The 13,722-nt window shown below is 43.4% G+C and overlaps 1 protein-coding gene across 1 annotated transcript in view; it reads left to right on the plus strand.

Moving 5' to 3' along the window:
• The window catches only part of prkx (protein kinase X-linked), a 51,699-nt gene that overhangs the window by 13,884 nt on the left and 24,093 nt on the right, over positions 1-13,722 (plus strand). The window contains exon 2 of the mRNA XM_064310063.1: positions 12,667-12,835. Within this exon, the coding sequence (XP_064166133.1) occupies positions 12,667-12,835 (169 nt within the window). The remainder of the gene's footprint in view (positions 1-12,666; positions 12,836-13,722) is intronic.

The following is a 13,722-nucleotide window of genomic DNA, read 5'->3' on the forward strand; positions in this document are numbered from 1 at the left end:
GTGACTGAAATTAGGCTATGCTTTGAATCTGAGAGAAATGTGTTGCTTTCATATTGCGTGTACTTCTTTCCCTGAGCACAAAGGTCTCAGGTTGAATGCACCGTAGGAAATGGTTCCAACCTGAAAACAATAATAAACTTCTTTTTTTTTTTTTTAAGAATAATTGGGTTATATACATACAACCTATTCATAACATTGCTTAGCAGGCTGATTTACAGTTACGAACCAGTACAGGCTATGCCAACAATTCTGTGGTACTGGGACCAGTTTGACTGATTCCCATAATTGCACCACCTCTTTTTTTGTGTGAGGTATCTACACCTCAGGCCTGTTAGAATGTGTGTTTGTGCGTTGCCTTCAAGGCCATGAGTTTGTTTTTGTTTTCCTTTTTGTATGTTTGTGCTCGGCAGGACTGAAAAATTCTGTTTTTGCATTTTCTTTTTGTATTTGTGCTTTGCACTTCAGAGCCACCTGAGGCTACCCCAATGCTCGTGCGATTGATGACAGAAAGAAGAGCACCCCCAGAGAGCGATTACCGCGAGCTGAGCGCTCACGTGCACACACTGGTGTGCGCATGCACACTGGCACATGCACACACACTGGCGCTCGCACACTCGCTTACGTTGGTATGAGAACTACGGTGATGGACTGGTAAACAGGTCTGATAAAGTGACCTAGCTAAATGAATGAATTAACATGCTGCCAGTTGTCCAGCTGAAGCACCTCACTGCTCCTCAAGCTGCACGGTTTATGAGAGGGGATGGATCCTAATGCATCTGGCAAAGCAATGTGTCTGGTAGCAGCATATCTGTGCAGTGTGTTATGTCATTTTCAAAACTGTTGTCAGAAGTATTCATTTAAAAAGGGTTCAGTGGTCTAATATGAGGCCAACAAATCTTGGGATGCATTTAAAATGCATTTTAAATGCTATGTTTAAAAAAAACAGTTACACAAGAACAAGTCTTTTGTTAAGTTACCATAGCCATGGGTTAAGTACTTGATTGGTTTATTAGTTAATTGTGTCCAGTGATTAATTTCTTGATTGGGTCATTGGTTGATTGTCCCCCTTTGGAATTTGTCATTTTTTCCCCACTTTTGGTTGTTACAATTTATGAATGGAAAGAAATATTTTTTTGCTGCATGTACAATGGAACATTATCAGTTTGCATACAGGTTGCAAGCGCCATTCTATTGGAATTTGTTTACAATATCTTCTGTTGGATGAATAACCAAAGTAGCTGGCTTAAAACTAGTTATCCCAGGATTATTGGGTGCCAAATGTTATTTGGAATCATTGTATAACTTCTAAAGCTTCTTACAGTTATGGGAATTGCAGTAACAGGATTTGAAGGTCCTGATGAAAACTCTTCAGGGATCTGCTTTAATACAGTCTAAGAATTGGGGAGAGGGGCAGGGAGTGTGGGTGTGGCACAGCCTCCTGGGAAATGGAAAAAAATAGCTAAGAAGTCTTCTGTGGACAGCAAAACCTCCATGTACGTCAGCCGCCTCTCTGTCCTACCCTAAGAGGCGGTGAGGAAGTGGAGGATCAGCGAAGATTGCATGCTATATTGCATGGGCCTATGACATCAGCATTGTGCAAATTAGGCCTAGATGTAATGGAATTCTAGCCTTCTCCCTGAGACGTAGGCTGGCAAACAAGCACATGCATTCTGGGAAAGGAAGTCCGTTAGTCCATACTATTTGTGGTAGGTGAATCTGTATTTGTTGGATTTATTTAAATCCATGTTAAAAGTAGTAGAACACATGAATTTAAATAAATCCAGTATAGAATATTCATTTGGGATCGCTCTTGTGGTGTTTTGCCAAATGAAGATTCTTTTGAGGAAATTATGGTTCTTCAAAGCTGATGGTAGAAAAAATGAGAAGAAACTGAATTACACACATAAAATTGATCAGTATTTTACACAGTATCATACAGGAGGATTTCTTGTGACTTTCCATGTTTTGGCCATGCCAGTGCCTCTAGCTCTTACATCTGTTTGTAACAAAAGAGAAGTGTTGCCATAGTGTTCTAAGACATGACAGCCGTAGTGTAGTCCAACTGGTTTGTGTCCCAGATTCCCAATAGCAAACCCTTCCTCTGCATGCTTAACCTGAACTGATCTGAAGTAAACTTAAAAATGCAAATGTCTGTTGGGAAAATAAAAAGTATCATGGACTGTTCAAATATTTTTCGCTTTTGTATTGATAAGTCCTTTCCTGTTCATTGTACATTATCTTGGTTTCAGAAACAAGAGGAGAGTTTTCCGGAATATTCAGGATTGTTTATTGATTTTACGGTCTCCTGAGACACTAGGATTAGCTGGACCACAAGCCCTTTGCAAAACTGAGTGAACAGATGACAAAAATAAAATAAAGGTGTTGGTCCTTATTGGTGTCACAGAAGCATCCCATTTTGAATATGTGGCTAATGTGTAACAAGTTAGCCATATTCGCATTTGTGTTGGCTTCTCTAAAAGTCAAGGCATTAGCCTACATGAAATTGATTTTGAAACAAACAAAAAGGTTTTGACTTAAAATTAAATGTCATCTAAATAAATTGACTTTATATGGGGCCTTTCAACCCTTTGCAGAGAAGAGGAGAGACGCGCCTCAGTCTGCGCTGTCACGATGCTCCCTGGGTGTTTCATGGAAGCCCTTTTGCACCAGAACACCTTCTACACATCACCTGAAGCGGGGATGGAGGGATTGATTTGGCCAGTTCTAAACCAACAGCTGTAATTGATTGCCAGGACCTTTAATGACCACACTGAATGGATTTAGGCCTGATGTCTCATCCAGAATGCGATGGTACCTCCAACAGCGCCCTGTCCCCGTCACTGTGCTGGGGTTTGGGATGGTCCGCTTTGAGCTGGAACTGTTCATTACGGAGTTTAGTTTGTCTGGAAAGCCGTGGTGCTGTCAGGTTTTTCTGCTGAGGAATTCTGTAGGCTGGAGTTGTGTAAGATTGCACTGCGGCTTCCTCTCTCTCGCCTGCCAGCTGATACAGCTGGAGCAGGAGTGCGTGAGTCATTTCCTGGGTGTGTTCGAAATTTTTTGACGGTTTGTCAGCTGATTGTCTCACTGTTTTTTTTTCTTCTGTGCAGTATGGAAACAACCGTAAGGTTGTGCTGTGAATGAGCGAAATGTAATTAGCATTCCGTTCAGTTTTTTCTTTTGTTTAACCCCGATCAATTCCACTTTGTCTGATATGTGGAGAAAATGGGCTTGAACAAGTGATCTAGGCTGCATTGCAGCACCTGGTGCTTAAAGTACGATTGCCTTTCATTTGTCTGAAGCGCATTACTCTTTGTTTGCAAGATTATGTGGGCACAGTTATACTGAGTACAGTGGACAGCCGCCATTTAGCTGTACATTCTCAAAGCCCTGAGCCCGACACATTTTAGCTGTTCCCCGCTGTATGTGTCCTTGAAATGTAGCAAAGGCAAAGGAGTTAGTCAGGTGGAAATGGTTTATTCTAATCAGTCCTTTGCCCACAAATTACACAGTGTAATCTGAACACTTGTGCACAGAGACTCGGCATGAGCTAGGATTTGGCAGCTTAACTGTGTCCAGTGTAGCGGCAGTCAACTGTAGGTTGGGACCTGCCAGTGGGTTGCAGCAGGACACTAGCTATGGGCTACATTGCAGAAATAGCTCCCTGCATAAAATACACTGACCATCCTTGGTAACACCAATCAAAGCTTGCACTGCGATTATCACGGGTAGTTTTGTTGACTGGTTAATTAGGGATGCACCGATGTCAACATTTTAGCTGATGCTGATACACGATAATCATTTCCCTGTTGTGGCTGATGACCAATAGATAATCGGCAGTATTTTGTTTCAGTTAATTGGGTTTGTATAACAAGTATGTTCATCTAGAATTTGACATACAGTAGATGATGAGTCATCAAAACATCATAAGGGGGAAATTCTCTGTTTCCCAGCATTTAGACCAGGCCAACAAACCATAGCTTTGCCATAAGGTTTCTTGTAAGAAACTACTGAGGCCATCAATAGGCGAGCAACGTAATAGAGTGTTTTTACTTCTTGTACGTAGGACTATGCCGGTATTTGGCATTACCGGTTACTGTGGTAACAAATTGACACCGGGTTGATGAATGAATTAGCAGGGTAATACGATGATAATTTGTTTCTACCATTATACTGATTGAAGTTACAGCCAAATGCCCTGGCCAGATACATCAGAGGATGAAGTGAGTGGGCTCTACACAATTTGACACTCTCGCCTCACGTGTCTCTTTGAAGCTCAATTGCTGGTTGTCATCGCAGCACCACACAGTGCGCCAGAGAGAATGGGGGCAGGGGCGGGGAGTAGCGGGTTCAGACTGGGGGACTGGTGCTGATATAACAACTTATTTAAACATTCAAAATATTGCATGAGTGTTGTCATCTATTAGTCTTGCATTCACCATTATTAAACCATATCTAATAATATAGGCCTATGTGTATTTCATTTGTAAAGTTGATTTAACTTTTTTGTATTCAACTCATTTAAATTGCCATTGGCTAAAATATAAAGTCTAATGGTTTATCATAACATGTCTGCACTGTGGTAGTGTTCTTTTTAAATGAAGGAGTGTAAAAGTACTTTACATGTGGAGCGCATTTTGGTTTTATTCCAAATGGAAAAAGTCCAGTCTAAAAAAAGTTGACGAGGCGATTTGTCGCGTATGCTAAACGGGGAACGGCTGCAATTTGAAGCATCAACACCGTTCGTGCATCCCTAATGTTAATAGCATTGCGGCTATGGTTCTGAACATGTGCCTGTCGCAGAAAAGCTGTTTGCTCGTTACGTTGGTCTTGGGCTCAGAATGTTTGGGAACGTCTGTTCTAAAATGTGCGCATTGATTGACAGCCTTCGTAAATACACCCGACCCTCTTTCGCCCTGGGGTTAGTACTGGTGTGAATAGCTGCAGTATCATGTTTCTGTGATGCAGGTTATAGCCTGGGGTCACTAGAGAAGTGGGCGCTCTGTACGGACGTTAGCTGCTGTCGCTAAGGAGCTCTGTTCATGACGCACTTCTGTATATATGCCCAAGTTCCCATCCGCGTCTTTATTACTCATCTCTGTTTTCCCTGCTGTAATCGTCTTTGCTCTCCCATGAATGTCACATTACATTCATTAAGCTGCTCCTTGTAACGCTGGTTAGAATCATATTAAGTGTACGTCGTGAAGCAGTGTCATTGTTTAAGAATTGATTGCCTCAGCAAGCAGATTGTTTCGGTTTTATGAATTATCAGAATGTGTGGGGAGGGTATGAGGAAACGAGCACATTGAATACATCTTCATTTTTAATATTAAATGTATTTGGGACATTTTAAAAGGTCCATGTGGCGATGCTTGTTTTCCCATTAATTTAACATAAATGAAGGCCCCCACTTATTTGTTTCAAGTATTATTCAATGCTTGTTCTGTATTTTCTACACAGAGGTCCATACACACACAGTCTTTCACAATAGTGAGAGTAACATAATCCTGCAAACCAGTTTTAAATTGAGATGCAGAATGGGAGCAGACCACTGTGCGTGTGCATGTGAGTGTGTGTGTGTGTGTGTGTGTGTGTGTGTGCGCGCGTACGTGTGAGTATGCACGTGTGTGTGTGTTTGTCAGTTCATGTCAGGCACAAATGTTAAGTGTTGTTGTTTATTATTTAGCCTATACCATAACCTTTCAAACATTTCTATCCTAATTTTCTTATTGGGGAGGGGGGGTGTTCCTTAGTTCCATGGGGTGTAATCCCTGCTGGATAGCTTTTGGATGGCATGTTCATTTTTAGAGCAGGAGTAATATGGGCCAGAGATGGGAGGGCTGCCCCTGTCATTGTCAGTCAGATAACCAATCAAGGCAGAGCATGTGCAATAAAAAGTGCAACACCCATCCAAAACAGCCTGTTCAGCTTGAAGGGAGAGAATCTCAATGTTTTTTTACTTTATTATTTTTTTCTTTAAAAGAAATCTTAGCAACATGCTTGGTTGACCTTGTGGAATGATATAAAATTGAAATAAATAAATAGAATACGTGGTGGCCATAAAGCCAGGAGTTCTGCCTGCACTGAACTGTGAGCCTGAAGAACGTTGTTTGCGGGGGTGTGGGTGTGCAGGCTTTGTGATTTCATTACTTACTCCTCCTACCCTGCTGCAGGAGGAGACAGAGCATTCCTGCAGTCGGCCGTCGCCCAAAGTGTACTTTTTCAGTTTCATTTCACATGAACGCAGCGGGGTCGCGCTCGTACATCAGTACGGCGGCACGCCACCCTTTCATTAGAGAGGGCTGGCGCTGAATATTGTTTAGCGTATTTATGGTGAGTGTCTTTGCTGATTTGACTTTGCCCATATAAATGTGAACAATAGCCTCCGCTCCACACAGGGATAATGAATCATGCGAGGTGTTGAAGGGGCGAGGGAGGGATAAGGTATCTCCGTCGCATATCAGCCTGGCTAATTGACTCGATAGGACTCTTAAGCAGATAAGGAGTGATCCAGGGAGCAGTGGAGGGGCATAGCCACGCTGTACTCCAGGACATGTGCAATATATCAGCACAAGCTGTGTCACCAAAGACCAGGATATCAACCTAAGCTGTGTCACCAAAGGCCAAGATATCAGCCTAACTTGATACCGGTTAAGTTCAGCATGTAGTTCCACTGGTTAATTATATTTGTAACAAATGACAAACTGGCAAAAAAGGTCACCTAATTTGTGAAAGGGCATGATCAAACTAGTGCGCTTTCATAAAATTTTTTTTTTTTTTTACAGGATTTGGGAGTTTGGATTAGGAGATGTTGGGAACCTCTTTCTTAGATTAAAGTTCCTTGTGTGATGTCTTGTGTGCTACTGCATGGGGTGAAGGTTAGGGATGACTTACTGTGGCAAACGTGCGTGGCTTGCTTTAATAGCAGGGAGGACCAGCTGGCTCTCGCTCGAGCCTTATCTCCCGGTGTTAGCGCCTCCTCTGCAGGAGAGCGCGCGGCAGCCGCGCAGAACGCCGTGTAATTGGTGCAGCCGCGCTGGAGGCTCTCCTAATGCTGAAGGTGTCCTTGTTTCCGTGGCGGGAATGGGCTCGGGCCCCGCGTGCGCTCGGGCTGAGAGCAGACGGGCGGGACTCTCCGCCGAGTCGCCTCTCCGCTCCGCTCTGAAGCACGCTCTCCTGTTCCTCGGCCTTTGCGACGTGCCGTGACGTGACGTGGGGTGTGAAAAAACCTGCTCACACAACCGTCCGTTCACATTGACTGGTCACTGCACTGGTGACGATGTGCGTGTAGTTGCTGACATAACCGACGTATTGGTAGGCGTTGGTGATACGGCCAAAAAAAAGGATATTACGATTCACGATGTGGATCACACTTTCTTTCATGCTGCTTTTATAAGGCTATTTTGCGGGTTTCTGAGCAGTACAACCAAAGTGGTTACTATGCAATACTCAATGCCATACAATGCATTTACAATGCATACTCAATAAAATACATTTGCACCATTTTAAGAAAATCTAGACCTAAAAGAAAACAAACACTGTTTATAACAAAGTATAGAAAATACAGGTAAAGAATAACAGAAATACCTCTGCGGCCAAAGTACTTTTTGAAAAATATTTTAGTAAATACTGCATCTGTTTTAAAATGTGAACAACACACACTTGCATTTCTGCACAATAAAAATGAAAATGAGTTTAAAATGAGTCAGGGATTTTAATAAACCAGTTTATTAAGTGCAGCTTCCAGTGGAGAATGAAAGGAATAGTGAGACTCAAACAGGGCTCTGAAGTATGACTAGACCATAAATCACTTGTCGTAACAAAAATAAGTTTGGAATTTTCCTTTCTATCACTTTGCGACATTCCAAGTACAGACGTACTGTAGAGTAGTGGTATTTCAAATCTTTCAACTTGTGTCTTGTCAACTCTCATTTAAATGACAGGCAGCTATTTGTGTGTGGATCGTTAGCTATTTGTGTGTGAATCAGAGCGCACAAACTGCAAGAGATAGGTCTCAAAATCAAAAAAAATAAAAAAGGAAACTCAAACTTGTGTCACTGAATGTACGGTTGTCTCTCAATTCGCAAATGCAGATTCAACACTACACAAGCCAATTTTACATTTGAGACGGTCTTATTACAAAAAATACCCACGGAATTTGGAAACGCATTTTTGGTTTTAATATACAAAGTATGAGGTATTTGTGCATGTGGTTGGGTGATGTAACACAACGATAATTATCAAATGCAACAACGGTCTTCGCCACCATATGGTGTATTACTTTTCTTTTCCTCTAATTATTCCTGATGTGGTAGTAAACAGCCACGCTTCAGGGGCCTCAAGAAATGCTTACGAAGAAAAATAACGCGACGACTGTTATCAATTGGGTGTTGATAAGACAGCCAATTAGCTGCAAGGTCGTACAGCTTCCATGTGATCAAGCGATGTGTTTTTGTATATCACAATGAAGTTGCAAGGTCTGGCGGCTGAATGGCTATCTTATCAACACCAAATAGATAAGTTGTGACATTTTTTTTCTGTAAGCATTTAATCTACACTCTGAAGCTTGGTTGATTACTACCACTTCAGGTATAATTAAAGAGAAAAAACTAAAAGCAAGGCAATACGCCACACGGTAGCTATGACTGTTATTGCATTTGATTATCCTTGGTGGGACAGGCTGGAAGCAGCATTAGCGAGCATTGTCAGCGCAACTGTTCTAATGGAACGTACAGTAGCTCTGAAGCATGATACTCCCAATCTCTCTGTAAAGGCAGATCGTGGAGTATTTTAAATCGTCCATGATGTAAGATCGTCATATCACACACACCTACATGTCGGTATGTAAAAAATACCAACGTGGTGATTTGGTACAGTGATACAGCACTGCATGTGCATGGTGATTTGGTACGGTGATATAGCACTGCATGGTGATTTGGTGCAGTGATACAGCACTGCATGGTGATTTGGTGCATTGATGCAGCACTGCACGGTAATTTGGTGCTGTGATGCAGCACCGCAAAGTGATTTGGTGCAGTGATGTATCACTGCATGGTGATTTGGTGCAGTGATGCATCACTGCATGGTGATTTGGTGCAGTGATGCAGCACTACTTGGTGATTTGAGGTAGTGATGTAGCACTGCATGGTGATTTGGTGCGGTGATGCAGCAATACTTGGTGATTTTGTGCAGTGATGCTGCACTGCATGGTGATTTGGTGCAGTGATGCAGCACTGCATGGTGATTTAGTGCAGTGATGCAACAATGAATGGTGATTTGGTTCAGTGATGCAGCACTACATGGTGATTTGGTGCAGTGATGTAGAACATCTGGGTGATCCCTCACCCTTGCCCCGCTTCACTGTTGGACTGTAAGCTTACTCTGGGGTGCTCTGGGAGTGATTGTGTCTGAAATCGTTTGGCTGCTTTCTCATGGTACAGCCTAACAGACTGAGCCAGACCAAAGACTGCAGCTCCTGTGGGGTCATTTAGTCAAAATAGCTCATTAAAGTCAATATATGCCATCAGAGAGTCGAGTGGTCCACAAAGTGCGGGAAGTGAAATTAATATAATTTTTTAAAATAAAAAAATAATAAGATGTTGGCTCACCATAATAGCCTTGGTGGTTTGCTTGTGTTTTCTGTAAACACCCCATGAAATTCTAATGGCTTCACGCTGAGTCTCTCACTCCGAGGTCAGTTCAGTGTGTCAGGTTTCACCGTTTAGTGGTTTACATGTACAATGCTATGGTAACCTGTCAGTTCACCTGAAGGACATGTTCTTTCACTGCACACCCCACCCTGCCTGTTGTGCACGCCCTGTTTGGCCACCACATTAGCTGGCCCATAAAATATCCGGCTGATTGATTCAGATGCGAAGCGCATTTGCAAGTCGGAAAGGTGTTGTTCATTTCCCAAGCATCGTGAATCATAAAACGAGGTTTTGGCTGAAATGCGAGCTTTAATTGCATTTCATCTTTTAAAGATGCGTTTTATCATTTGTGCAGGTTTGTGGGTGATTTGACTTGCCTCTGAGTGTAGCTGCTGCACGCCGTGCTGTCCTGAGGTAACCTGGCTGCTGCAGACCAGGGCGTGCAGGGGCTGCAGTCTGAAAGTGCACTGATCTTCACTTTCATAATTCAGCTAACTGGAATCGTAAAACGCAACCCAGTTTAGTTCAGCATGGAAGAGCGCAGACTTAAATGCGCTCCCTAGACTTTGATGGACTGTTGCTTTATCTCCCGCACAATAGAGGAGTCTTCTTCCTTTAATTCCCCGCCAACCTCCTTTCCTTTAGCTTGTAACTCGGGCAGTGAGTTTGTACTTGGCTCGCATGAGGAAAATCGCGGGATTCATGAACTTTATATTCTGCACTTCCGGTTGGCAGAATGTAGGCTAGAATTCCCAATTTATATTCCTCTATCTTGGATTCCATTAATCTAACCTTTAGCTAGGTAGCTGCTGATTTACCCCTATGCTGTCCTTGTAGAAAGATTAATCTGGCAGCATTACATTGTGTGTGTGTGTGTGTTTGGTTCTTATCAACCGTTCTCTATTACTATGTGTGATTAACTCTTTGTATAACAATAACTGAATAAATTCCTTTATCTCTCCAGTTAGTTTAGTGTCGACTTGCATGTGAAATTTGATTAAATCTACCAGCTGTGTCATTTGTACTTGAACACGTAGGTTAATTGCTCTGTTATATCACAATATGTTATGGTTAGTTTTGTTGTGTCTACATGACACTGACTACAGCCTGTATAAGGTATCATTATCAGCCTATCAGCAAAAATATTGGTCTATCTGGGGAATGTTTTAAGATTAGAGTACATAAAATGTGACTCATACACTTCTGCCACAATACCTGTATATCGTATGACATGATATTAAAGAATTAGTAGAAGCACCTGGCGAATCTGATACTTGTATTGTAGCTGCACACTTGACCGTCTTTTACGCGTCTTTGTTGAGATGGCAACAGAGGGTTGCGTTTCTGGTGTTGGGCAGTGGCCAAGCACGCTTTTGTCATTTTCAAAAAGTGAAACTGGGCTCATTAACCATACACCAGAAGGATCACTGTGTGCAAAGGCGAATATAGCCTACTCTCTTAGTGGCCGCGTGTAAACAACAAGCTACGGCACGTCTCTGTTGTTAAAATCGCATGATGATGGTGTGGGCTGCAGCACAGACGGAGTGCAGTCCTGCTGCATTTCCAGATTTGCAGCATGCCTGCAGTCTTTCCTTCAGTTTTCTGCTTGGCACAGTGAAGCAGAAAGCATGCATGTAAAGTTGCTCTGAAATACTGGCAAGTGTATTTCATATTGGATCATTGTGCTACTATGGGTGTGTCCTTAGTCCTCTCCTGTACCGGTGGAGACCAGCAGATACTTTAATAAGCAATTAAAATAAGTATGAACACACCTGGCAGAAAATAGGCTAGATGCAGCGCAGTTTTCAGAGAAAAGGCAGATGAATGTTTCCCAGTGTGATCTGAGCAACAATCCAGGTGATCTTTAAAATACGCGACAGGAATGCTTCTCAAACGGCATGGAGATGGATGTGTTGAGCCTCAGTTTGTGTGCTGGCAGTACAGCAGGCCGAACTGAAAACTTTAAAAGACTGTTTCTCTCAGCCTGTGTGATTTCTCAGATATGTCTGTACTCGGGGCTTATGGACTGTACAGGATAATGGGCACAACATTAAAAGAGCACGTTCTGACCACTGATGAAATAGCCTGCATTGAACTTTCTGTTTAAAGCTTTTAATGTTAATGGGGTGATTTATCCAGTCAAGTTGAAATCTTTGTGATGATGAAAATGATTGTACTAAGCTGAACTCTAACTTTTGTGAAAGTAATTTTACTTGAATAAAGATAGGCTAATGCTGTTGTGCGAGACAGGGAACAATAATAATAATAATAACAACTATTATTATTATCATTATTATTACAGATTGTCTAAAAGCAATAGGTTTAGCATACGAGGCGATCTGTGGTTGAAATATTTTTATTTTTTCCAGTAATTTCCCCCCCATGAAATGTGCTAATTTGTCACAATGCATTAATATAGATTGTATTTCTTACATGTGATGTCATGTGTTCCTAATCTAATAGATTCTGTATGTGTTTTCAAATCCACTGATACGTCTTACACATGACTGCTATTGTGTTTGGAAATAAATTGGCTTCAGCCTGGTCTCATTCTGGAGTCCACGTGCTGTAGAGACAGGGGCTTAAGGACAGCTGGAGGTCCCATAGAGACAGTCCGGCCATTGTCACACATTGTGCAGCAGGGAGGAGAGGGCCAGCGTGCGGAGTCTGCGCTTGGTTTTAACCGCAGGACAAACAAACACAGCAGCAGTGAAGCTGTGCCGACGCTCAGGGCGCTCCTAGCCAAACCGAGCGATCAGGTTTGGCAGTCACATTGGAAAGCAGATGAATACCTAAGTGAGGGTGTGCACTGAGGCTCTTAAACGCTCAGGGGAGATGCACTCTGACTGCGTTCCTCCCTGGTCAGACCGGACCAGGAGTTCCCGTTCGTTACTTCAACACCAGAACGGCTCGTGGAGGTTTGTGCGGTGTCAGGCCGCGCCCGTCCGCCCTTCTTGCGCCGGTCTTTAGGAGGGGCCTCTCTCAGGTTCCTGAGCTCTGCGTGTGCCCTCTGTTGCAGGGACGGGGACCTTCGGCCGGGTCTTCCTGGTGAAGGACAAGAAGGCCCGGGGCTACTTCGCTCTCAAGGCCATGAAGATCCCGGACGTGATCCGGCTGAAGCAGGAGCAGCACGTCCACAACGAGAAGGCGGTGCTGCTGGAGGTCTGCCACCCCTTCATCATACGGCTGTGAGTGTGGCCTCCGCCCGTCTCCCGCCCCAAACATTCCCTGCCCGTGACCCACTTACCGGAATACCTGTACCGTGACCCGCCCCCTTACTAAAACACAGCCTCACGTATGTTTCAAAAGCACAGCTGAGATGGGTTTGAAAAATAGACAGGTTTATTTTTCAACCCAACCGCAGGTAGACTGTAGCTAGTGAAGGGTCTGGTACAGTTTCAGTGTTCCATTGGACTGCAGGAATGTCCAATGGAATGCCCCCCCCCCCTCCCAGGCCATCCCCTGACCCACCGGCAGGTCCCAACCCCTGGGCTTTTGAGTCCCCGCCCTACAGCGTGTTTTTAAGGCCGAGTGTACCTTTTGTCAGTGCTAGCTTCCCTCAGCTCTGCCAGGGAGCATGTCAGTAGAACACAATGGCTACGGTGCAGTCACTCAGAGGAGAGCACTGCTCTTCAGCCCGTGTCTGTTTGCTGAGCACCTGGCTGCTCGGCCCCGGAGGGCCGTGGCGACCTCTCGTCCCCTGTTTGGAGGGCACCTATGTGTGCTGCTTTTTAATCCAGTCACCGTTGCAAAACCCTGTTATTTGTTCTTTATTGCACACGTTTACCCTCTCTGTGGATTTACCCTTTTATACTATATTTTGTCAGAAATGGCTATATTTTCCATGTAGAGTAAATATACCATATTAACATCCTAGCACTTTTAATCAGTCAGATCAACTAATACCTTAATATACTGTTATATAATGTAATGTAACGTAATCTAAGTGATTCCTTTACCCAGGGATTACATTTTGAGCAAATGACAGGTGAAATCAGGGCCTGGTATTTGCTGAAAGTTTGGACACCAAGACGAAGCAGAGGGCAGGTGGTGAAATCTGTTCTGTGTTACAGGG

Source organism: Anguilla rostrata, chromosome 15 (genome assembly GCF_018555375.3).
Source record: "Anguilla rostrata isolate EN2019 chromosome 15, ASM1855537v3, whole genome shotgun sequence".
In the NCBI taxonomy this organism is placed as follows: domain Eukaryota; kingdom Metazoa; phylum Chordata; class Actinopteri; order Anguilliformes; family Anguillidae; genus Anguilla; species Anguilla rostrata.